This window comes from Anabrus simplex, chromosome 5 (genome assembly GCF_040414725.1).
Source record: "Anabrus simplex isolate iqAnaSimp1 chromosome 5, ASM4041472v1, whole genome shotgun sequence".
NCBI classification, from domain to species: Eukaryota; Metazoa; Arthropoda; class Insecta; order Orthoptera; family Tettigoniidae; genus Anabrus; species Anabrus simplex.
The window spans coordinates 121,608,860-121,635,266 of NC_090269.1; the positions used below are offsets into that span (position 1 = coordinate 121,608,860).

The 26,407-nt window shown below is 39.4% G+C and overlaps 1 protein-coding gene across 3 annotated transcripts in view; it reads right to left on the reverse strand.

The window, feature by feature from the left end:
- The window catches only part of LOC136874681 (major facilitator superfamily domain-containing protein 12), a 257,334-nt gene that overhangs the window by 55,778 nt on the left and 175,149 nt on the right, over positions 1-26,407 (reverse strand). For all 3 annotated transcript variants that reach the window (XM_067148320.2, XM_067148322.2, XM_067148321.2), the window contains exons 2-3: positions 16,782-17,073; positions 5,337-5,420 (exon numbers count right to left, since the gene is read on the reverse strand). In XM_067148320.2, coding sequence (XP_067004421.2) covers positions 5,337-5,420; positions 16,782-17,004 — 307 coding nt within the window. In that variant the 5' untranslated portion in view covers positions 17,005-17,073. The remainder of the gene's footprint in view (positions 1-5,336; positions 5,421-16,781; positions 17,074-26,407) is intronic.

Here is a 26,407-nt window from a genome sequence, read left to right on the forward strand (position 1 = left end):
TTCCCTGTCATCATTCATTCCAGCAACACATAATAATAATAAGAAGAAGAACAAGAAGAAGAAGAAGAATGTACCGAACCGTCGTCAAATGTGCGGACCACGCTAGAAACGGCTCCTGGATGGGTAATGACTAAGAATGAAGTCCAGTCGCGGGTTCAGTGCAGCCAAGGCACCCAATATGACACCACGCCATATCTTCTGAAGGATTTTATCCATATTAAAAATGATTATAGGAAGAGATGGCAAAGATTTACGGACCCAACTGACCAGGAGGAATACCTGAGCCTAGCCCGGGAAGTATGAAATCGATTGCTGGAAAGGAAGATTAAAAAATGGGAGGAAACGTGCCGTAATCTAATAGAAAACGAGTCAGATCGGGAATTTTAGTGGATTCTCGCAAAAAACGAGTCAGATCGCGAATTTCGGCAGATTATATATCTAAAACAATAAGAATTCAATTATAAATTTCAATATAATACCGTAGCGAAGCACGGGTATCTTGCTAGTCATATATATACACATACATATACATATAGGAAAACATACCAGGTAGCAGGTAGGGACTATTTTCGGAGGCAGCCCTACCCAGAGCACACTGACCTGGTGTGTAACATCTGGTATGGGTCCCAGCTCAGGGTTACGAGTGAAGACCTCAATGGCATCTACAGCGGAGAAGGTGGACTTCGGTACGGTGGAGATGGCAGAAGGGGCAAACCTGTAGCGTCTGTACTCCAGAGGAGCGGCTACGAAAGGCGTCTGACTCCATGTTAGAGACAGCCTCATGAACCTGGCAGTAGGTATAAAATGCCTTTGGGTGTGGCGAGCCCATTGTAACAATAGCCTGTATGGATAAAGCAGATACGGTGCCTCAGAAAATGTTAGAGCGTCTCCTACTGAAGAAAGTGGAGAGGAACCATATTTGCCCCTACCAGCCTACAGCTGGATAAAGGGAAATGATGATGATGATGATGATGATGATGATGATGATGATGAAGAAAACATAAAGGTCCAATAATACTGCCTTGAGGAATTCCCCTCTTAATTATTATTATTATAGGGTCAGATAAAGCTTTGCCTACTCTAATTCTCTGAGATCTATTTTCTAGAAATATATCCACCGATCATAAAACACATACGGTATTACTTTAACTTCTTCTTCTGTTTGATTTTGGCCACTATGGACCACGCAGTAACAACGGTATCCTGGTTCATCTTTTCATTCCCTGGTTTTGATCTTCTCCCAATATAGCTGCATTTGTTGGCTTATCTGCTTCTTTCTTTCTTCCGGAAAAAATCACTTTTGAAGATTTCTTTTCTGCTTCTTCTCAGAAGCCTCTGAAGTCTGAAACTAATTGTCAAAAGTGGTTCTTGTTCGAATGATTTAGTCGAAACTCAAAGGTGCAAGTTCAACAATCGTGACCTCTGGGCGCTTAAAGATGCACATGCCAGTCTACTTTCTGAAAGATTTTAATTTTGTCTTCATTATCAAGGAATTTCACGACTTCTTCCATACCAGTATCCATATCTAGGCTATCACACGACAAATATTGGGTACACTTCACTGTACCATTCAACACAAAATCCATTTCTAACTTCTGAATGAAATGTTAAATACAATACAAATAGACTCACTGTGTTATTCAGCAATCTTGCTGTTAACAGGCAAGCAAAACTGAACATGTGTAAGGCTAACAGCTTGGTCTCTGAAAGTGCGAATTGTCCTGTGAAGTTCAGGAATTTAAGGCCTTTTTCCATAATCATGTAAATGGGGCGATGCATCTCACCTGAGTTGGAAATCATGTTTATTTTGCAAGGGATGACAAATAACATTTTCAGGGCTAGGAAAAATGTGATCGTATATTTTCTCGCCTCATACGTCCATCTAAAAAGTAAAAATATACCAAATTGGTGTGTGCAAAGGAGACCAGTTCAGCAATGTCTGCAACAAGAGCCTCAAAGCCACCTGCATAAAATGTGCATGGTAAGCACAAATCATGTGTGCAAAATGTATTTAGATTGTTGTTAAAGTATTTCAGAAAATTTAGAAGTACAGTAAAACCTTAGAGCTTCCATGGCTCAAACGGCAGTGCATCGGCCTCTCACCACTGGATACCATGGTTCAAATCCCGGTCACTCAATGTGAGATTTGTGATGGACAAAGCGGAGGTGGGACAGGTTTTCCTCCGGGTACTTCGGTTTTCCCTGTCATCTTTCATTCCAGCAACACTCTCCATTCTCATTTCATAGCATTTATCAGTCATTCATAAATCACAATAGCCTATATATGGTTCATTCATTACATTCCTGCCACAGTCAAAGACTGGAAATCAGGTTGCAGGTTTTCATTTCCAGTAAAACCATGTTAAGAAATTTCTGCCAGGAATGAAGAAATACTGGAAGAATAGAAAGGAAAAGAAAACATAAAACATCATAGAAGACCAGACAGAAATTGACTGCAGTGGTCCAATAATAATACAAGGGTAATCCCAAAAATAAGGTCTCCTATGTTTTTATAAATACAGAACTCTGTTCGTGTGGGTGTTGGTCACAATATTGTGAAGAGTATTTGCCGCGCTCGCATATAAACATGCACACGCCATGCTGAGGCACTCAGTCTTGGCTTGGCAGCCACTGAGATTGGAGCTCCCGTTGGATGTTACCACCAAGTGCAAAGTGCACGCAGTTATTCGGTTTTTGAACGCAAAAGGTATTGAACCGATTGAAATCCATAGCCAATTGATGGAAGTGTATGGTGAGTAGTGCATGGATGTCAAAAATGTTCGTAAGTGGTGTAGAGAGTTTGCAGCTGGTTGGACTGAAATTCACGACAAATGAACAAAGGAGTGGGAGACCTTCAATTTCCGTTGTGGCAGTCGGAAGGTTGAGCAAATCATGCGTGAAGATCGGCAGATCACCCTGGATGATCTCGGCACTTTGGTTCCTGAGGTTTCCCGAAGCGCCGCTCACAACTTCCTGAACATGATGGCGGTGAGCTGGGCATACTAAAGCTGTCACAGCGTCTACAGAAACGCATCGACCGAAATGGTGATTATGTAGAAAAATAGCTAAATGTTCAAACTGTAAAATGATGTAAACTATTGTAGAAATAAACAGGTCTACGTATTTATTAAAAAATTGGAGACCTTATTTTTGGGATTACCTTCGTAATATATGATGCTTGCTTGTTGTTTAAAGGGGCCTAACATCGAAGGTCATCGGCCCCTTCGTAATATAGACCCCAATACTAAAAGTAATTTATTAAAAATGTTAATTCACTTATATATGATATATGGGAAGGATCTAGTAAAAAAGTGCTGAGAATATGACTAGGGAAAGGTTTTTGAGCACTAATAGGTTAGAATACAAACATACTTCAACAAGGCGCAAGTATCAGCTAGCCACTCTACACTTATCTTGATGAGTTGCATACATTTTAGGGGTTCTGAGAGTTCAGATCTTTAATATTTATGCAAATCTCATGGCAGAACCATTGTGCAGGTAGAAGACACTTGCACATTGGTTAAAGCTGTTGAGAGAGGAAGAAATAACACTGACCTAGACCTGGCCTGCCCACGTTATCGGACGACGAGTTCACGCCGAAGGCACATGTATTTCAGTTATAAGGCAGATCGAGTATATTCCACCGCAGCACTGGCGGCACAAAGTCCGGCTCGAGTATACTCGATTGCAGCAATGAAAAGGTTAAAATTAAACATAGGCATTCCTTCAAGTGCTCTTGTAGGGCATCTTTTCAGTAAATACAAAGATGCACATGCCCCCACCCCCCACCCCACCCTTAAGATATCGAGGATTAGAACCAATTAATTTATTTGCAAAGTAAATGGAAAATCACCACCGGGCTGAGTAGCTTGGGCGGTCGAGCACTGGCCTTCTGAGTCCAACTTGGTAGGTTCGATCCTGGCTTAGTATGGTGGTATTTCAGGGTGCTCAAATATGTCAGCCTCGTGTTGGTAATTTATTGGCACATTAAAGAACTCCTGCGGGGCAAAGTTCTGGCACCTCATTGTCTCCGAAAACCATGAAAGTAGTTAGTGGGACATAAAATAAAAAACATTACTCAATGGAAAATCATTTCAAATGCTAAAAGTCATTAAATAAAATGAAAATGATTGAAAAAGATCATTTAAAAAATTCCAAGGTATCATGTTTAATCTCACTCAGTGATGATAGCCACTTAATGCCTGTTTGCTTAAAAAAACCCACACACACAAAATGAAGTAATATATTAATTTTCCTTGCGAACTTTCATATTATTCATATTTTTCCAGCCCCAAGCAAAAAAGAATCAGCGTTTTCCCTAAGACTAACATTCTGTAAAGAAATTTAATTTTACTGATTACTTATAAAAGTAATTTGTAATCATCATTGTGAAAAATATTTCTCAAGTACACAAGAACCTCGTTTATTCAGCCCTCATTAATTCGGATCTCCGGTTTATCCGGATCGAAAATAATAAAAATTTCTTTTTACTTGTATAGTATTTCTTTTATGGTGTCAACTCTTCTTGAATGTATTTTCTGCCAAGGATAGTAAGTTAAGGACAAGAATTGGAAGTAATTCGGCCATGGTCTATCAAAGGTACCGTCCCGGCGTTTGCCTGGAATTGAGAATGGGAAACCGTGGAAAACCATTCTCAGGATGGCCAAGGTGGGATTCGAACCCACGCTCTTCTAAATTCAGTGCACTACTAATTCACTGATGGTGAATTCGAAAATGAAACCAGCGCTCCATCAGAAGAAACAGTGACTCATGGAGAGGCAACAATGCAGCTAGACAAATTGATGGCCTATTTAGAATCCTTGACCGAAACCACACCGGCAGAACTGTTATTTGTAAACCGTCTTCATGATTGTTCTGTGCGCAAACGCTATACATATGTAAAACAGAAAAAACTCGCAAATTATTTTAGTGCATAAAACAGAGTTGTAAATGTAAGAAAAGTGTTCTTATATCTTTTGTAAAATTCAAAAAAATGTATTTCTGTACAACTTATGTTAATATGTACTGTATTTGTTTTTGTTATTAGTTTTTCAGATTATCCGGATTTTCAATAATCCGGATCAGTTCCGGTCACACTTAATCCAGATAAACGAGGTTCTTGTGTAACTGTAATTGGGCCCAATCATATTTTTCTTGTACTCTCCCCATTACTGCAAATGTTCTTTAGTACACGTAGGCCCTACAGATGATATTTTGTTCACTTCCATGCAGTTAACTTTATCTGATTAACACTCTTTTCTTGTTTAGTTTTGGCTATCCCCTTCGATGTGTAGGGAAGTCTGTTATAAAATATCAGGAATTAGTAAAATACTTACCTGCTAAATGCCATGATTTTCTTCTTCCAATTCTATCTGCAAGGACTCCAACAACAGGGGTTGCTAATGCATCAACAACTTGCCCTGTAACAAAAATAATTTATTGTAAATTGTTTGGATTCTTAATATGTGTTGATTACTGAAGCAAATATTATCACCTATGGTGTATTTATTTCATATAGGACCTAATAGACACTGTCACTGGCTTCTTACCAACACTGCTGTGGTTTGGATCCTTGTCTAGCATACAGAATTGTTGATATGAAAAGTCACATCCCTATGATTTGAATTCTTTGTAAAGCTGGAGATCCCATGGTTATGGTAGTGATATCAATAATGATATAAAACTGCAAACTTTTTTGCTTTTTTATAAAATGCTTATCTGGACATGCCAACTCCCCCAATTTAAGCAGGAGATTCCCAGTTTTTGGTCCTTCCTCCCACTTTTCTGATCGCAGAGACTTATCTCCCGATTTTGAGAGCAGACTTGTTTACTGTTTGAAAATACAGTACCATGTTTTTCCTCCTTCTTTAAGTAGCTGGAGAGAATATTGATTTTCAGTGGCACTGACAGGGCATATGCACTCAGCTCATGGTGATCTTAAATATGACAGAATCTAATGTAATGTATATTTTATCATTCCACATAGCAGTGCCAACTGTGAGACACTTTTAGCATGTTTACAAAGGACAAAAGCACAGTCAGATCAATATATCCCAAAAAAGAATTCTTGGGAATAAAAGAACTTAAAATCTATTCAAAAAGCCAAGTAATTTAGTTCAGAATTTTTGAAGAGGTCTAAGGCAGTTATGATGAAGAGTCATATGTCCAGATATAAACAAAGAAACAAACAAACAAACAAACAAACAAACAAACAAACAAACAAACAAAGCAAATTCTAAAAAATTGTATATTTAAATAATGATCAAAGAAGACACGAATGTATTACATGTACAAAATAAACTGTGCTTTATTAAAGATAAAACTTGTCTAATGCAATCTATGATAAACAGCACAAGTGAAGAAAAATATATCACTAGCTGTACAAATATACTCCCTGTCTTTTATTTTATTTTTGTATACAATGAATAAAACTACTTTCTTTATGAATATTAGTTGTCATAATTCACACACACCACTAATCAACAACACCAAGTACCGAGCTCGATAGGTGCAGTTGCTTAAGTGTGGCCAGTATCCAGTATTTGGGAGATAGTAGGTTCGAACCCCACTGTCAGCAGCCCTGAAGATGGTTTTCCGTGGTTTCCCATTTTCATACCAAGCAAATGCTGGGGCTGTACTTAATTAAGGCCATGGACACTTCCTTCCCACTCCTAGCCCTTTCCTGTCCCATCATCGCCATAAGACCCATGTGTGTCGGTGTGACGTAAAGCAACTTGCAACAAAAAAAAAAAAGGAAAAAACCCATCAAGTTACATTCTGAACAGTCCCTTTTCTTTCTGTAGCTGACCTTGTGAACTTTCCATGAAGACGACTTATTTCTTAGGGCATATTTCCTTATTTTTGAAGCTTTTGAGGGTTGCTTGAAATAATTCGTAAGGTATCATCTCAGAAACTTGCTTAGAAAAAGAACAAGAGTAGAATCTTTGGACTCAAAGAAGTGCCTGAATGACTCGTCGGGAGAATGGATATAATACGTCATGTTCTTCATGTTGTGAATGCAAAACCACTTCTTCGTGACTCTCAATAAAGCAGTGGTGAATTTACAATCTTCGAATCCATCTATTCCAAGATCGATATTGTGATCTTTAAGAGTGCAAAAGGATGCAATAATCTCCTCAGAAATATATATATATTTTTGCTAGGGGCTTTTTACATCGCACCGACACAGATAGGTCTTATGGCGACGATGGGATAGGAAAGGCCTAGGAGTTGGAAGGAAGCGGCCGTGGCCTTAATTAAGGTACAGCCCCAGCATTTGCCTGGTGTGAAAATGGGAAACCACGGAAAACCATTTTCAGGGCTGCCGATAGTCGGATTCGAACCTACTATCTCCCGGATGCAAGCTCACAGCCGCGCGCCTCTACGCGCACGGCCAACTCGCCCGGTCTCAGAAATATTTTGTACCTACATTTTCACATTCATATTTTCAAAATTGCTTGGTGTAAGCTGCTTTTCTGTTAAAAATAGACTTCCACACTTCACCTCTCTGCACTTTGAACAGCATTTTGAACTACTTTGGCTAACAGACTATCCTTCATTGATCAATGTAGTCTTGCATCCAGAAAGAGACTCATCACGTTCTTAATAATATGATAATAGTCATATGACAAAAACAATAGCATGGTAGAGCAGGAAGTTAATTTCTCTGGCAAAGTCTGAAGAACATTTAAACATTTGTAGCATGGTTGTCTGACACTATTCTAGTAACTGTAAAACCAGCATCTTCTACTTCAGCAATGACTTCCAGTGTGAATTCTTCTTTTTTTGTGTTACAAGTTGTCTGTCACACCGACACAGATAGGTCTTATGGCGATGATGGGACAGGAAAGGGCTAGGAGTGGGAAGGAAGCAGCCGTGACCTTAAGTAAGATACAACCCCAGCATTTGCCGGGTGTGAAAATGGGAAAGCACGGAAAAACATCTTCAACGCTGCCGACCATGTGGATCGAACCCACTATCTCCCGAATACTGGCCACTCTTAAGTGACTGCAGCTATCAAGCTCGGTAATGAGTTCTTTTAACTTAGACCCTGTCGCATTGTCAGTGAAGAAGAGTGCGTAGGAATTACAAAATGAGATGCTAATACTTGAAAGTCATAGCATGTAAGTTCTGTGGCAACATCGTCCTCCTTCCTGCATTTTTTCTCTAATCAATCCATATCCACTGCACTGATAACAGAGCCTCCTGCATGTAAATATTGAACTTCAAGTTGAATAGCCATATCGTCGATAATAAGAAAACATCGGGCTCTTTCGTCACCAGCTAAGCTTCACTGTTCTGATAGTGTCTGCGATATAGGCCCTACTGTAAGCCCGGTGATATCGTATAATCCCGAATACCACCAGCCACCGAATAAGAACCGCACCCTAAATTTGAGACGGTACCGTAAAATACGGAAAAAGGAAAAAATCAAATAACTTACATACCTATTTAATTTTCTTCAAATATACCACATATAAATTCAAACAGCTTACATTTAATAAAATCATCACAAAAATAGTAAATAAAATTGATCCAATACTCAGATCATTCACAATTCACCGTTGCCATCTGAAATTTCACCATAGGAACTTTCATCGCTGGCATCTTTCCACAAATAGTCATCCTCATTACCGTCCACTGAATTTGAAATTCGACATTTCTTAAAGATTTTGGACACTAGGTCGTTGGGAATGCACGCATATGCGGTCTTGATCCAGCTGCATAATAGTCCTACTTCAGGCCTCTTAACATGTCCGGTTGGTGTTAACGCGTGATCACCATCCGACATCCATTCGGTGTACAAATGTTTCATTGCAGTTTTGAAAGACCGGTTCACGCACATATCCAACGGCTGTAGAATAGAAGTGAGTCCTCCGGGAATTATCGGAAGATCGGTTTTTCCTTTCCTCATTATATCTTTCACGGCGTCTGTTGTATGTCCTCGGTAACTGACCAACACAAGCATGTTTCGATTTTGTAACAAAGTTCCCAGGCGACGTTGCCAAACGCACTTCACCCAGTCCTCAACTAACGCACTGTCCATTTAGCCGGACTCATGTGTTCTAACCGTTGCCTACGCTATAATACAAGGCCTTGAAATGCACTCGTGGAAACGGGTTGCTTCCCAGTTCACCATTCAGCCGCTAGGATCGCGGTGTTGCCCCCTTGTATTCGCATGGCCGTATATGTCAATAAGTAAAGTATAGCCTATCCTAAATAAAAAAAACTGAATGTTTTTGCGAGTATTGACAGTATTTTATTTATAGAGCGGTGCTGCATTGGTTTGGATATGTCACTGAAGTTTCAAAACTTTCCTTCTGAGGAGCTTCTTATCAAGTTTCAAAACTTTATCTCTTCTACTTGAGTGGCTCAAAGCAATGTTGTCTAACAGAGGTCTCAGAAATGTTCATAGTAGAAAAAGAGGTGGTTTGTCGCCTTTACACTTTCCACACATAATTTCACTGTTGAACATGTCTTTCGAAAAAATAAACGTACACCTTTTAGTAACTCTCTTTGGGACAAGTACTGCGTAGCGGAAGTGACAAATTCCGTCATTCACTGCAGAAGTGCCACAGACGATGATTTTTGGTATCTGAGGGCTCCTCGATCTTGAAAACGAATAAGACATAATGTTGGACTTTGAGTAGCTGGAGAACAGATATGTTCTAAACAGCCTTTACAGTCTGTTTTTTTCTTTTGCCACACGAACCATAATGCCATTGTATCCCGCTTGGCGTCTTAGGTAGCTGAAGAAGAGCTCGATGTCATAGCTCGTTAGGTTCCTCGTCAATGCATAATGCAAATGTATACTTATGAGGTATTTTACGCAGGCCACAGTGGCCTGGGTAGTCAAGATCTATGCCTGATACATTTCTCTCATGATTATTTTTTACTGTCTCTGAATGCATTTTAAGTTTCTTAATATATGACAGGAAATCATTCATTAACCAACTGAGGAGTTCATCTTCAGTACTAAAATATGTTTTTTTTTTTTGCTAGTGGCTTTGCATCGCACCGACACAGTTAGGTTTATGGCGACGATGGGATAGGAAAGGCCTAGGAGTTGGCCGTGGCCTTAATTAAGGTACAGCCCCAGCATTTGCCTGGTGTCAAAATGGGAAAGCACGGAAAACCATCTTTAGGGCTGCCGACAGCGGGATTCGAACCCACTATCTCCCGGATGCAAGCTCACAGCCGTGCGCCCCTAACCGTACGACAAACTCGCCCGGTTAAAAGATGCTCGTTTGTTCTCGTTCCTGAGTATGTCCCATGTGAGGTGTTGCAGACGTTATGCGCATTGAACAATTTAATAAAATGCTCCATAAAACAAATGGCTTATTTTAAACTGTATTTTATGCTCTCGGGACAAAACCACCTCCATACTTTTCAAACCAGAGATTGTTTCAGGGGAAAATACAATATTTTTAGCTCTTGCTACATTCATTTTCGTGAAATTTGTTGGGCAAATTATTTTCCTCGTTGGTTTCCTAATTTAAGATTTCTGAGTTTGAAGATGCCTCTCAAATGATTGCCGGTCACGGTAGCATAGTTTAAAAAAGGTCAAGTGACAAATTTTGGGATCGCCCGATTCTTATGACGTAACTCGGATTAAAACTTAGGAACAGAGGCCTACTTCGATCAGCTTGAATTCGTATCTCATGCATAATACTTCCTCTGTATAATGTTTTGAACATTGAACATTCACTGGGAATTGTGAAACGAAATTCCACTACCTTTAATTTCTCGTGAATAAACCATGACTGGAACTGCGAATGCTTAACATCAGACAAATACATAATACATTCACAACCAACTCAGTTAATGAACACGTTTAAAGGCGCGAGCCTGGTAGACAGGGGGCAAGATAGCGATCCTAGCGGCCCAGCATTGAACTTCAGTGTAACCACTTCCATAGCGTTTTACGGGCTCTATTTCCAGGCCTTGTATTATAACGTAGGCAACGGTTCTAACAATAACACCGGACGGCAAGTTTCCTCTCGGAAGTGTTTTCCTTTTCAGAACCACATATGGAGGGAGCTTGGTTCCATCCGCTAATACACACAGCATTACCGTGCATCGTTGTTTTTCGTTACCACGTATTCTGATGGTTACACTTTTAGAACCCATCGTATCCACTGTATTTTCCAATGGCATTTCAAAATAGACAGGTGTCTTGTCAGCATTCTCAAGTTGCGACAGTAAATAAGAATTTTGCTACCTCAAATGAATAATATGACGCTGAAAGGCCGTTAATTTTTCTTCATACGCCCCATTGAGACGTTGTGAAATAGACGTACGTCTCCGAATGCACAATCCCTTTCTTTGATAAAAGTTTCGGATTCATCCGCGGCTTGCAGTAAAACCCTGTGTTTTAAGTTCTTTTGAGATATCTAGTGCTTTTAATTGTCACATTTCACTAGAAACACAATATCCCAAGTCATGTTTTTCTATCACAAATTTGTGGAATCGTTCTTCAATTTCCGGAAACACTGCACTTCGCTCGCGGAACGCTCTGCGATCACCGTTACGTTTTAGAAATTTTTCCTTCTTCTTCCGCCAATCACGAGCACACAATTCATCAATATCGTGCTTTCTGCCAACGGCACGATTTCCGTAGGCCTATATTTTAGCTCCACGTACAACTTTAACTTTCTCACGCACAGTAAATGACCACAGACGCCGTTTTGAATCCATCGCTTACTATCGAGACAGCACTTTCACAGGACAGATACGGAACTCGAATGTGAGCGAGGTAGACTTCCGTAATCAACAATCTCGACTATCGCAAAGTACGATATCCCGCGAGATCAGCTATTCGTGTACCCATCATGCCAGCAACACTTGTGAAACAAATGACGATCGAGCATCCGCAGCAGCGGCTTTCATATTTACCGCATATTTATCCATATTCTTTGATTTACCGTATTTCATTACCTTACATTTCGCATTGACATGCCACTGTAACCGTATTGAGAAAAAATCGATTTATTTTCTTAGAACGCACCTAAAACAATAAGACCTGAATGCCCATTTACATGTGGTATATTCAGTACAGTAACCGTATTCAAATCTATTTCAATACTCCATGTAAACGTGGTAAATGTTTACAAGAATGAATGGCTTGAATACGACCCGCACCCAAGATTTAGAACCAATATTTTAGGAAAAAAAATTGTGGGTGGTATTCGGGATTATACAGTATTTTCTTTCGAACAGATGCCAACATAGTGCTTTAGGGTTGTTTTGCTGGGAATTGCAAACAGAGCACATTTCGGACAAACTCAAACACAGAGTGAGATATGCTTTGCCATAAAACGCTGTATCTGATGGCTATTCCCCACCACTTGTGCTCTTTCTTAGAAGACCATCACATGAAAACTTGTGGAAAGACACTTGCTTCTCTCTTCTCTTAGTGTTATCACACAGTGAAACACAACAGTAAACCATAGCAATCGACATTCCGTCCCTAAATAATGATACTAAATACGGTACATTGCAAAAGCCAACTACAGCGTAGTGCTTCAAGCAAGATGAATGCTAGCACTCAGTGGCCGAGAGAGGAGTTATTAATGTGGACAGCTTTTCTGGCAGAATGGCCAGGTCTTCTATTATAAATGTAGGTGTTGAAATAGATAAATAAATAACTGTACATAAAAATAAAGAAGATATGTGTAGGTAATAGAAGTACTGTATTATTAGCCAAGATCTCAATCAGATTGACATTTCTAAATTAGCCTACAAATATATGTAGTGATTACTTGGATTTGATTACTTGGACTTGGAAGACGGTGAGGAATTGTATATGTTTGTGTTAATTTGGTATGTAATGTCTCTCCTCGGTATGTGAATTTTGGAATTGTTTGATTTTCGTATGGCTTCAAGATTGTTTTCTTTATCATGGGAAAAGTAAAGTAAGATTTATTAGGAAACACCCTGTAGTGTATACGCGCCAGATCGGTGTGGGATATTTCTGGTTTCGTAAAGTTGCATCAATTTCGTAAATTCTCGATTCTTCTCAAATGTTCTTGGTCAGCACTAATTTCTGAGCTCTAATTGGAGAAAATAAACGTAAATGTGATTGGTAGGTGAAGGAAAAAGATCGGACGCTCATTGGCTGTTGTAAGGTTTCCTAATTTCCGGAGAGAAGCGTTTCGCTAGAGCCTTGCTCTTCCTAGGCGTCTTTTCTGTTTGACCAGTGAAGGGAAAGGTTGCCTTCAAGGTAACGGGTCTTTTTGGCCCCTCCACCTGGTAAGCACTTAATTGTTTCTCACCTTTCAGCTATTTATTTTCAAATGTAATGTTTCATTTAATTTCTCTCACCGGAGCTTACCCGTTTTTTCATTCAGCTTCCAAATTTAATTAATATGACTTATCCTTTTCGGTAAGTCGCGTCAGCTCGTTGGTCGCGTCACATTTGTAAAGAGACTGTTCCCATTTTGTCATTTTCGTAAATTATGTTCAACGCCTTTCGATATAATTATAATCTATTAATTTCCCCTTGGGGCTGTCTCTTGGTTCTGCCTCATCCTAGATGTATACACCTTTAGGACAGGCACCTACCTCAGAAGTGTTTTTGAGGAGGCTGCGTACTAAAAGTGCGCTGCACTAGGGTAATTATCTTAAATGTGTTTTCCGTATTTTCTATGAATAGCCTTCTAAGGGCATGTTACCTAAATTTTATTCCTTCTGACAGTTTTATGTAATTTAAAAGTTACGCCATGTGTGAAATTTCCGACCTAAAGTTGTATAAAGTAGTATCACTGAATTTGAACCTTCTGGGTAATCATTGTAATTATGGTTTATTTCAGTTTCTTAAAAAGTATACCTTGGTGGATCATTGGAGCTTTCATTTCAATTAATTTTAAGTAAACTGTATATTAATTTTGAATCATCACTGACTTGCTTCTTCAGCAATGCCAATACTTTCCACCGCCTGGATATGGTTCCCAACCACCTTCCACATTATCCTTTCTTAGCCGTCATGTTTGTTAACCTGTTTGTTATGATTTTCATTTCGTGCAATTTATTATTATTACTCATTGCGTCAAAATGTGTTTCTATGTAACGATGTGCTTGCACAGTGGTAGCAAATATTATTATTATTATTATTATTATTATTATTATTATTATTATTATTATTAGTACCTATTATTTGTAACCTTACTTATTTGGAGGTTACAATATGTATTTTTGATAACAAAACAGAGAATATCTCTTTGCTTTTTGCATAATATTCTTAAAACTTCTCAACCAGCCTCTCTGCGTGATCACATGCAATTCTTCTCCACAGACCATAAAAAAATACCCGATCCTGCAGCACCATATGTTTATCCCTTCCTTAACACAGAAAGACAATCTACGCAAAATCATTCACTGTTTCCATAGCCCAACAATGCAATCTCCTACCAGTGGATGTCAGAAGCATGTCCAGCAACTCAGCTTTTAAACATTCCTGTGTCAAAATACTTGGAAAACATGAATGAATCATCTAGTTATGACCTCAAAACACCTCTTTCTACTTCCTCTTCATCATTATTTCCCTCTTCTCTTCACAGATAATTTCTTTCCTATTTTTCATACTATTCCTTCTCTTCACCTCTAAATTATCTAACGGACCTAGAGTAAAACGGAACGTCGAAATTGACGAGCAGACAGCCAGATGGCGTCAAATCGAAATGTCTGCACACGGTAGCTGAGGCCATATGATTATTATTATTATTATTATTATTATTATTATTATTATTTTTTTTTTTTTGCTAGTTGCTTTACGTCGCACCGACACAGATAGGTCTTATGGCGACGATGGGACAGGAAAGGGCTAGGAGTGGGAAGGAAGCGGCCGTGGCCTTAATTAAGGTACAGCCCCAGCATTTGCCTGGTGTGAAAATGGGAAACCACGGAAAACCATTTTCAGGGCTGCCGACAGTGGGGTTCGAACCTACTATCTCCCGAATACTACTGGCCGCATTTAAGCGACTGCAGCTATCGAGCTCGGTATTATTATTATTATTATTATTATTATTATTATTATTATTATTATTATTATTATTATTACCTCTAAATTGAAGACAATATTTTGGTTGTTGTTGTTGTTGTTTGAGTCATCAGTTCATAGACTGGTTTGATGCAGCTGTGTATGCCACCCTATCCTGTGCTAACCTTTTCATTTCTACGTAACTATTGCATCCTACATCTGCTCTAATCTGCTTGTCATATTCATACCTTGGTCTACCCCTACCGTTCTTACCACCTACACTTCCTTCAAAAACCAACTGAAAAAGTCCTGGGTGTCTTAAGATGTGTCCTATCATTCTATCTCTTCTTTTCGTCAAAATTAGGCAATTGACTCGGTGGAAGTACCTGAAAAGTTTGGCAATGGAGCTTATGAAGCCCCATGTGATTGGAGGAGCATCAGCACATGACCTTCATGCTGATTTACAGATCAGCATACCGAAAAAGGAACAACTGCGCAGACAGTTTAAACCAGAGACAGAGTGAAATGTGTATTCTGTCCTAAAAGAAAGAACGGTAAATCTACCTCAAGGTGTGAAAAATGTTAGGTGCCAATCTGTGGTGAACACTCTGTAAAGCTTTGTCATCTCTGCCAAGCAGAAACCCGAGGAGTGAGGCTGCGCAATTGTTCCGGTCCTATATCAGCCTTGTTTTGTAGTGTGTCTAGTGTAGGGATAGGGTCAGAAATGTGTGTTAGAGTGACAGTTTTTCATATATGCAAATGTATTAATGTATTTTTAATTTTCTTACTTATAGAATCTTTTAAAGGTAATTGGTGTATTTCATTGCATGTAAGAAGAAATCATTGTATTCTATGATATTTCATAAAGATGAAATTAAATTTGTACCTCCCTTAGATTATCCCCAACCAGTTAAACTAAAACTAGATAAAATTAAAACGATACTGAAATTTGGGGGGGCGGGGGGGGGGACACTGCGCTCACATGTCGATTGATGGCGTGTATCCGTTATATGTCGACAATTGGCAGGTTAAGAATGGTCACACCTCGAAGTCCATCAGAACAATTTTGTTGTGTTTATTTTTGCTTATGTGTAAAGGAAAATGAATCTTACCTTACTGTATCGTAGGAATGTATGTTAGCATATATTTACACACTCCTACAATATAATGTATTTAAGGTTCATTTTCCTTTACACATTAGCAACAGGTAAATGAACACAACAAAGGTTGTTCTGAGGGACTACATATCCACAGGTGACCAGGAATATCATGGATAGGAAGAGCATTGTCAGATAAGCGGTGTTTCTTCAGTGATGTATTTTAGCAACTTGAGTAAAGACCTTCATTTTAATGCTGCCAAGATCATCTTAACATGATGGTAACAAAGTATCAATCAATCAATCAATCAATCAATCAATCAATCAATCAATCAATCAATCAATCAATCAATCAATCAATCAATCAATCAATCTATCTATCTATCTATCTATCTATCTATCTATCTATCTATCTATCTATCTATCTATCTATCTATCTATCTATCTATCTATCTATCTATCTATCTATCTATCTTTGATCTGCACTTAAGACTGTTGCCCTGGTGGAAGATTCACTATCAACTGTTTATCTAGTCTTTTCTTAAACAATTTCAAGGGACTTAGAAATTTATTGACCATTTCCCTTGAAATAGACCTTATGATTTAGAGCTAATAAACTACTTACTGTAGTGTTATTTTCATCACAACATTCTGAACAAATGTGCGTTGCAGAAATGTCAGCTTGTGATGTCAGATTTAGTCCTTACCTATGAGCAACATTGTACCAGCCAGCACTGGAGGCATGCCCAGCACAACCTGAAGGAAGAGCAGCGTGTATGAGAACCATAATGCTGCACACACATCATTGAACACATGGCCCACTCCATAAGATGCTTTCACGAAGAATGGAAGCACTTCTACCGGATCTTGAAGGAGTGGCATTGCTTCCTTGTTAACATTGTGAAGTAACGTTGGAGTCTTCTTTTCCATTGATTAAGGAACCAACTTCTTTCTCACTAAATGCCACTAGTTGACTCCACTCAACACTCATTCTATTTACTGAAAATAAAATACAAAGTAAGTGTTATTCTCTCTCTCTCATATTAGCGGCGATTGGAAATTAAAAGTGGGGGGGGGGGGGGAAGACGGCGTGATGTATGCATGTAAACTGAAAAAAAAAAACCCTCCACACTGGGAATTATTTATGCTCTCTGAGTTAATTTCCACAGAGAGGTAAATGTTTTACCAACTTAAGAGTGGCAATAATTTGAGATTCTGATTCAGTAATAGACTATACAATAAAAATTTCACCAAAGGAACAATATATACATCTATTACAATTAAATAGAAGTACGGCGTGATTATGCAATTAAAATAATTTAGTATTTGACTAGGCCTATACACTAAGAAACTAATAGACAGTAAAGAGACTGCTAGACGGACGAATGTGCGCGGCAAGTCGGTGAATCATACTTCAGTGTCCATGATCTTGGCAAAAAAATACACCCCTGGTAGCCTTTCTCACAGCATATGCAAAGTCCCCATTACTTGCTGTGGCGCTATGCAAATCAGTTAGCCGCGACGAGCGACATTTTGTGAGTATTTGCGCTAATAATTAACGAAAATAAAGTAAAGAATTAGCTGATAAGAAAACAGGGCTTGTACAAAGTGCTTTTATAAAAAAAATACTCCTATATTCCTAGTTTCAGACGCTACTGCTGAGTCTCTCACACACACTAACACCTTCTCTCTCTCATTAGAAATATTTCAGATTTTTTATCAATCCATCCTGAGATTAATTAGGAATTCATACCAACTAACTTTTTTTTTTTTTTTTTTTTTTTTACTGCCAAACATGCAGCAATATTGCAACCTCTAGAATACACATTCAGAAGCTTGCTGAATATGCTTCTGACTCACCTCTAGATGGGGCATGTAAGTAGCAGTTGTGCTATTGCTGGCACCGTTTGAGATGGAAGTCATACTGAACAGTGGTGAGGTGGATTCAGGTGTTTCAAAGTGGACGCTTATCTGTAGCTGAGCTGTTATGTAGTGGATGTGTTTAGAGAGCCTGTCTTCTAAATAATGCTTAGAAGAAGATATGGTTTAGACTGGGCAGAAATTAGCTGAATGTACATAAATGCCTACATTCACAATGTTTCATATGTTCAGTTACCTCAATTATAGAATAACACTGACGGCATACCCTGTCTGTCGTAAGAGGCGATGGAATCTGCAACCTGGGCGACTGCCCTAAATGCAGATCAGTAGTGATTGATAAAAGAGGCCCCAGGGGCTCTGAACTTTGGAGTGTAGGTTGGCGGCCACAGGGCCCTTAGCTGAGTCCTGGCATTTCTTACACTTACTTGTGCCAGGCTCCTCACTTTCATCTATCCTATCTGACCTTCTGTGTTCAACTCTTGTTCTTTTCTGAATCCAATGGTATTAGAGCATTTGAGGCTTAGGGAGTCTTGCATTTTCATGCCTTTCATGGCCCTTGTCTTTCTTTGGCTGATACCTTCATTTTTGGAGTATCGGACGCCTTCCACTTTTTCTCTTTGATTAGTGTTACAAAGAGGATGATTGCCTAGTTGTACTTCATCTTAAAATAATAATAATCACCACCACCACAAAATTCTGCAACATTCTGGAGTGATATAGTCACTAAAGGAATGGCATGTTAAATTGCATAATTACAATAGAAGTAACACAGGCCTATGCATGCAAACCTGAGTTTAAGTGACAGTCATATAAATGGCATCATGCTGGTTCACCACAACACCACAAGGTTTGACAGAATCCCTTCCCTATGAAACTCGTGATCATTGTTGGCTTATGACAGCAAAATGTTCTTTTGTGTCACTAGGTTCATGCCATTGTGTGAATGTGTAGTATTTAAAATCATCTCTGCAGTGTCAGCTGTATCATGCCATTTCTTACATATGTCCATAACTGCTGTTGGTTGCCATAATCCTTCACAATAACTTGTCTTGTCTCACAGCAGTTCTCGGACTTAAAAGCCATGAAATTTTTGATTCCCAAAGTAAAGTACCTGTGCATGGAAGATAGAAAAGAATAGGACATTTTTTCGCATTTCAGTGACTCATATGTAGGGCCCGGATTTATATGCACTAAAAAACCTGAAAATATGCATGCAAATATGCACTAAAAATTTAGAATATATGCACGGAAAATAAGGAAATATGCTCTTAAAAACATGCAATTTTATTCACTTACCTATTTACAGGTATCATTTATTGCAAAAAGAAGCATCACAATAGGTAACTAGTAGTCTTTCAATGTTTTCTGGAGACAAACTATGTCTGTTGTCGTCAAAATGAGTTTATAGGCTGAAAATGATCGTTCTACATCAACTGACATAATTGGACAGTACTTATGCATGGGCACTAACGTTTCGGAGCATACATCTGGCAAGGATACCCTAGTTCCACTCAAGTATTGACTAATTAACTTAATCTTCTTCAGTCCTGGGTTCGAATTCAACACCTTTTCTAACTTGCATTTAATCTTCTCTCCAATTTCGCCTGGAGCGTAATTCAACGAAGATGCAGCTTTTTCAACGAGATCAAGTGATTCGTGGAGGGGAGTACCAGAAGATTCTAAGCCCTCAATAGCTTTTGGAAGTCTAGAAAAATGTGCATTAATGAAATTCACAAATGATAAACAGTAGCGGTTTCAAGCACAACTTTTGCATCACGGACACACGCAATATGTTCATCTTCAAGTTTTGTAACCACTTCTTTCACTTCATTAAAATGTTCCTGATAAAATGATACTGCAGATAACCATGTCCCCCACCTAGTCAGGACAGGCTCAGGTGGCAAAGGAACTTCAGGTAGACAATCTTTGTAGAACTGGACACGAGCTGGTGCTTTCAGAAACAGTTTCTTCCCACATCCAATTAAATTGTTAACAGCTGGAAACTGTGCGCGTATTTCTTCTGCAATGCGCTGTAATCCGTGCGCTAAACAGGTTACGTGTATGAGTTTTGGATAAAATACTTGGAGGGCCTTTGCTGCTTTCAACATATACGAAGCTGCATCTGTGAGCAGTACAAGCACTTTACAACTATTAGTCTCAATTTCAGATGGCCACAATAGTCGCAGAGAATCATTTACAAATCTTGCTATTGTGCTATGGTTGGTTTTCTCTAGTACTTTGCAAGCAAGAAGATGTGGCTTACCGGTTCGTCTGGATGTAATTTACCAACCACGAAACTTGCTATGTAACGGCCACACGAATCCGTTGTCTCATCCACCGATATCCAGACACAGTTCCTTCCGATATCAGAACGGATCAATTCCAGGGTAGATTCATATAGCGGAGGTAGGTAATTTTTCCTAAGAGTTGATTCATTTGGTATTTTTTGATTTACACAATATTTCACGAGAAATGATCGCAGAACTGGATTGTTTAATTTATTCCATGGAATGTTGCTGCAGACGAAAGCCCTGCAAAGATCATTTGAAAATGTATTAAGACTACAGGACTTGGGCTTTACCTGTGTAAGAAGTAGTTGTTGTGGTGTGCTGTTCTTCTCCTCCTTTGCTTTAATATGTGCAGTTGTTTTTGAATGCTGTTCAAGCTGAAATTTCTTTTCACATCTCACTTCTGCTGCTCTTTTCCTTAGGCATTTTTTAAAAACTAACACTTTTAGAAATGAGATGCAGGGCATTAAAATGGAACGTAACTAGTGAACTGAAGATACTTCTGTCCTGACCAAGTGCCCAGCCCCCTGAGATTATTATCTGCTGTGGTAGAGAAAGGAATTCAGGGAAGTCCAGCCTGCCTACCCACACCTAAGCTATCTGTTGCCATTGCCAGTTGTGAAAGTAAAGTGCCGTTACACAGACAGTCGAAAATACCAACTAGCGAGGGATGCACATAAAATAGGCAACTAGCATGGGATGTACAAAACAGATTTATTTTAGTAGTTCTTGTAATTGTCCTTAAATTCAGACATTATATACCGGAATATGCTGTTACGTCTAGAATATGCACTAACCCTCAAAATATGTCAAAATATGCAATTGCATATGCGCATATGCATTTTTAAAAAATCCGGGCCCTACTCATATGCAACCAATGTTATTGCAACCAATGCAATTCACCACCTTCCCTATCACTGGCAACATATCATTAGCAATCTTGGAAGAGAGTATTGAGCATTTTTGTGTTCACTGTAGACTGTTTCTTTATTAAACAATGATTGCCTTGTATTATACATTTTCAATATCCCTTTCACGATCCACACCTGAACCAGACCAGTTTGGTGGTGGATTCAAAATTAGACCTTCGAACATGAATTCTGGTGTTGCAATGTTACAAGAAAGAAATAGTTGCTATCGATTCCATAAATGACCCTCATTCATACCTTGAGTTATGTAGTATTTGCATTTATTCTATTTTCTTCACATTAACCACAAAGTTCTGATATACCTTGTGAAACCTAAAGTCGCTAATATGAAAATATTCTAGAGGTAAAGAAAATATATTCCTAATAATGTAAGGAGGCATGTGCTATTTGGCATTTACAGGAATAACATTAGGTTGCGATGAACTAACAGAGGATTGTAACAAACTTCACTATCGATTTTGATGCTTGCTGGAGCTCTTTTGTTTGGTCATCTTAAATGAATGATAATGATGATGATGATGGATGAATGGTCAACGTAGCGGCCTTTGGTTCGGGGACTGGTTATTTGTTCTGTCCCCAGCATCCCTGCAACTCACATACCATACACAAGACTATCTTCCACCATAACGACATGCAGTTTCTCATACATGGCAGATGTCATCCACCCTTATCGAAGGTTCTGCGTTACAAGGGCTGCCTCAGATTAGCAGTGTATGTATATGTGTGTGTGTGTCTATGTATGTATGTATGTATGTATGTATGTGTATATATTGTACCGGTTACGACCTGTACATGCCGTAATTTTTTGACTATTAATTGTACTTCATCACGCAAGACGTTCAGAGCGAACTTGGCTTGTTTACGTTCGGGGGAGCGAGCAGGCGAGATGCCGACAGCTGTGTGTGTGACGTAGCTGCAGAGACAATACAGACTACCCGCTTGACGCCACGTGTAGCTTGCATGGCCTGGTATGTTCTGGATATGAACGTCATGCCTTCGCGAACATTCGATTGAAAAAATAATTTAAAACTTCTGTAATAATAATCGCAGCGACTTGAGCGACACGTCATTTTGAAGAGGATAACATAAACGTCTCGAATTATGAATCTCAAGAAAATCCGTTGAGGGGTTCGCGAAGTGATCCGCTTCAAAGGGATCACGTTATCTGACGACGTAGGAGCTCCAAACTGAATATAAGCTGAGCAGACTTGACCCTGATCAGACAGCCATAGCTGGGTGTCCAGCCTGACTCTCCACGCTGCAGTGTTCATCGAAGTGCTGACAGAGACCATCTTCGAATATTCAGTCTTCGTGTGGGACTTAAACTCTGACAGTCGTGTTGAACTTATAAATTGTGCGCGTGTGAACTCTAATGTATAACAAATTCTTTATAATGGACATTGAGTCTATCAATCAAGTTGAACTTATAATCTGTGCGCGTATTGGAACTCTGATTATGACAAGTCATGTATTGGACTTAGGTGACAACAGCTGAGTTGAACTTATATTCTGTGCGCATGTAGAAACTTCTCGATATAACTTACTTTTGTTCTTGTGGAACTGAGTTTATTACTACGTTACCTGTGTGAAAATTAGTCTCTGAATCAATATTAATTTAAATTGACACTACTGCGATATACTAGGAACTGTGATATTTATTTTTTAAATCTCAGTCAGTAGAACTTAAGCTCTGAACACATTAATTTCAGTGTGACACTACTATGTTATACTATTAACTGTGACCTTTTTGTTAAATCTCAGTCAGCATAATTTACTTAATAAACAAGGGCCTTTATGAAAGTGTTTGAACTTTCACATGAATGTTAATGCAAGTGATTACCATAATCGTGCGCTATGACATTTGTGTTTCACTCCGAACTCAAACTGTGTTCTTTATCCAATTCAAACAAAATTATATATTATTTATCCTGAACAGTGTGTAAATTATTTGTGTGTGACTGACAGTAGAATAAGTGGATGGTTCGGCGGCCGCGACCGCCACCGGCTCTCCGCAGAGGCCTCCTCCACCACCTCCTCCACACGCTCTCGGGAGAGCCCTCCACCGCCACCACCGCTACACGCTCTCGGGAGAGGCCTCCTCCCCACGCTAGCGAAGAGCGCGACCCTAACCTCACATCCGCCATCTTGGAGGGGCTTAACCTAACTTTTATGCGTAAGAGAGCTAGCCTAACCTCGCGGAGGGGCTAAACCTCAGGTTTACAGCCAGATGCCCTTCCTGACGCCTAAGAACGCAAGCCCCTAACAGTCGAACAAGTTATCCCATAAACATGTAACATGAAATATCAGTCAATCTGTTGGCATGCGTTACAAGCATGTAGCTCATGCGGAAAGTAAAATTAAACAGAACGCTAGTGCTATAAGAAATACATTGCTTACATTTAAGTCCCTAGCTGTTGAACAATTTATCACAAAACATGTAACATGAAATATCGGTTCGGAAACATATTGTTTCAGTCTGTTGGCATGGGTTACAAGCATGTAACTTATGCGGAAAGTAAAAATTAAACAGAACGCCTAGTGCCATAAGAAATGCGCTGCTTCCATTTAACAAGTTATGGCTTAAACATGTGACATGAAATATCGGTTCGGAAACATATTATTTCAATCTGTTGGCATGGGTTACAAGCACGTAGCTTGTGCAGGAGAGAACTACTATGCAAGATGATTGCAAAATGCTGAACCGAAAAAATAATCGTGCTACACACATGATAGGGAATGGAACCCAGGGGTTACGTCTTATCATAAGGGCATAAGGATGAAAGGAGTTTTCCTCCACCTCCTCCTCCTGACTGCGTCCTCCTCCTCTTCCTCCTCCTAGGGCTATTGGGCTAAAGGGCTAAAGGGCTCCTCCACCACCTCCTCCTCCTCCCGGAAGCTGAAGTTGGTACATTTTTAACAGCAGCAACACCCTCATCGATTGTTATCAGCAAGAACGCTTCTACTTTGTTAAGTGTAGCAAATTTATTGGTAAGTGGTTTTGTGGTCAGAACCGAAGACATTCATACCACACATAACAGGGAATGGAACCTAAGGGTCACGCCTTATCAGAATTACCTAATAAAATCCCCGACCTATTTAGTGGTGCGATGAGTTGTGTTTTCCTAACATAAATCAGTATCTGCTTGATTGTTTTAAGTGTTTGGAACCTGAACTTTTGAAGATGGCACCAGTGAGGTTAGCGATGTTCTGTTGTTAGATTTTAAATTCCGCGCTACAACATGCATAAGGTGGCAGCCTTGAGGTTTAGCGCCGTAAAGATAGCAGCAGTGAGGTTAGCGATGTTCTATTGTCCTTAAAAGTAAGGTTAGGGTCCTTCAAGATGACAGCTGTCAAAAAAGCACGTGGCTTTGTTTACCAACAATTGCACGTGGTCGGGTCGTTACGGTCACGTGGTATGCTACGTCGGCACGCGAGGTTCGAAATTCACGCCTACGTGGTTAGAACTTTGCTATGTTTACAAGATTTTTACACATAGTTATTCTTTATGCTTTAAGTTCGAGCACATACGTTATGTTAAGATAGCCGCACATACAAGCGATGGTCGCACGCTCTAGTGGAAGAAGTTTAGTACGATAGTTGATGCATGCATCATCGATAGGTGATGTGTACACGCTCTTAAAAATAGCTATTCTTTGTGCTTTAAGTTCGTGCACATAGGTCATGCTAAAATAGTAGCGCAAACACATGTGAATGTTCTACATTCTAGCGGAATAAGTTTAGTACGATAGTCGATAAATGCATCATCGATAGGTGATGTGTACACGCTTTTAAACATAGCTATCTTTGTGCTTTAAGTTCACGCACATAGGTTATGCTAAGACAGAAGTACTCTCTAGCGGAAGAAGTTTAGTACGATAGTCGATGCATGCAAAATCGATAGGTGATGTGTACACGCTTTAAAACATAGCTATTCTTTGTGCTTTAAGTTCATGCACATAGGTTATGCTAAGATAGCAGCACACTTATACGATTTCTGCACAATCTAGCGGAAGAAGTTTAGTACGAGAGTCGATGCATGCAAAATCGATAAGTGATGTGTACACGCTTTTAAACATGGCTATTCTTTGTGCTTTAAGTTAGTGTGCATAAGTTATGCTAAGATAGCAATACGATTGACGCAAGTTCTAGCGGGAAAGTTTAGTACGATAGTCGATGCATGCATCGTCGATACGTAATATGTACACGCTTTAAAATATAGCTTTTCTTTATGCTTTAAATTCATGCACATAGGTTATGCTAAAGTAGCAGTAATTGTTGTACACTCTAGCGGAAGAATTTTAATATGATAGTCGATGCATGCAAAATCGACAGGTGATGGGTACACGCTTTTGAACATCGCTATTCTTATTGCTGCTCTGTCCACAAGATTTTTAAACATGGCTATTCTTAATGCTGCTCTTAACGACGTAGAGCATGCAGTTGATTATCTTTGTGTTTTTGACGAGTTCTAAATACGTGGGTGTGAATTTTTGAACACCGCATGCTGACGTAGGATACCACGTGACCGTAACGTCAGGACCACGTGCAATTGTTGGTAAACAAAGCCACGTGCTTTTTTTGACAGCTGTCATCTTGACAGACCCTAACACTTTTAAGGACAATAGAGCATCGCTAACCTCGCTGCTGCCATCTTTACGACGCTAAACCTCAAGGCTGCCACCTTATGCATGTTGTAGCGCGGAATTTAAAATCCAACAACAGAACATCGCTAAACTCAATGCTGCCATCTTAAAAAGTTCAGTGTTCCAAACACTTAAAACAATCAAGCAGATACTGATATCTGTTAGGAAAACGCAACTGATCGCACTACTAATAGGTCGGGAATTTTATTAGGGAATTCTGATAAGACGTGACTCATGGATTCCGTTTCCTGTTATGTATGGTATGAATATCTTCGGTTCTGAACACAAAACCACTTACTAATAGAGATTAATTTGCTACACGTAACAAAGCAGAAGCGTTCTTGCTGATAACAATCGATGAGGGTGTTGCTGCTGTTAAAAATGTACCAACTTCAGCTAACTCCTTCCGGGAGGAGGAGGGCGTGGTGAGGTTGGGGAGGAGCCCTTTAGTCCTTTATCCCTTCAGCCCTTTAGTCCATTAGCCCTTTAACCCTTTAGTCCATTAGCCCTTTAGCCCCATAGCACAAGGAGGAGGAAGAGGAGGCGGACGCAGTCAGGAGGAGGAGGTGGAGGAAAAATCCTTTCATCCTTT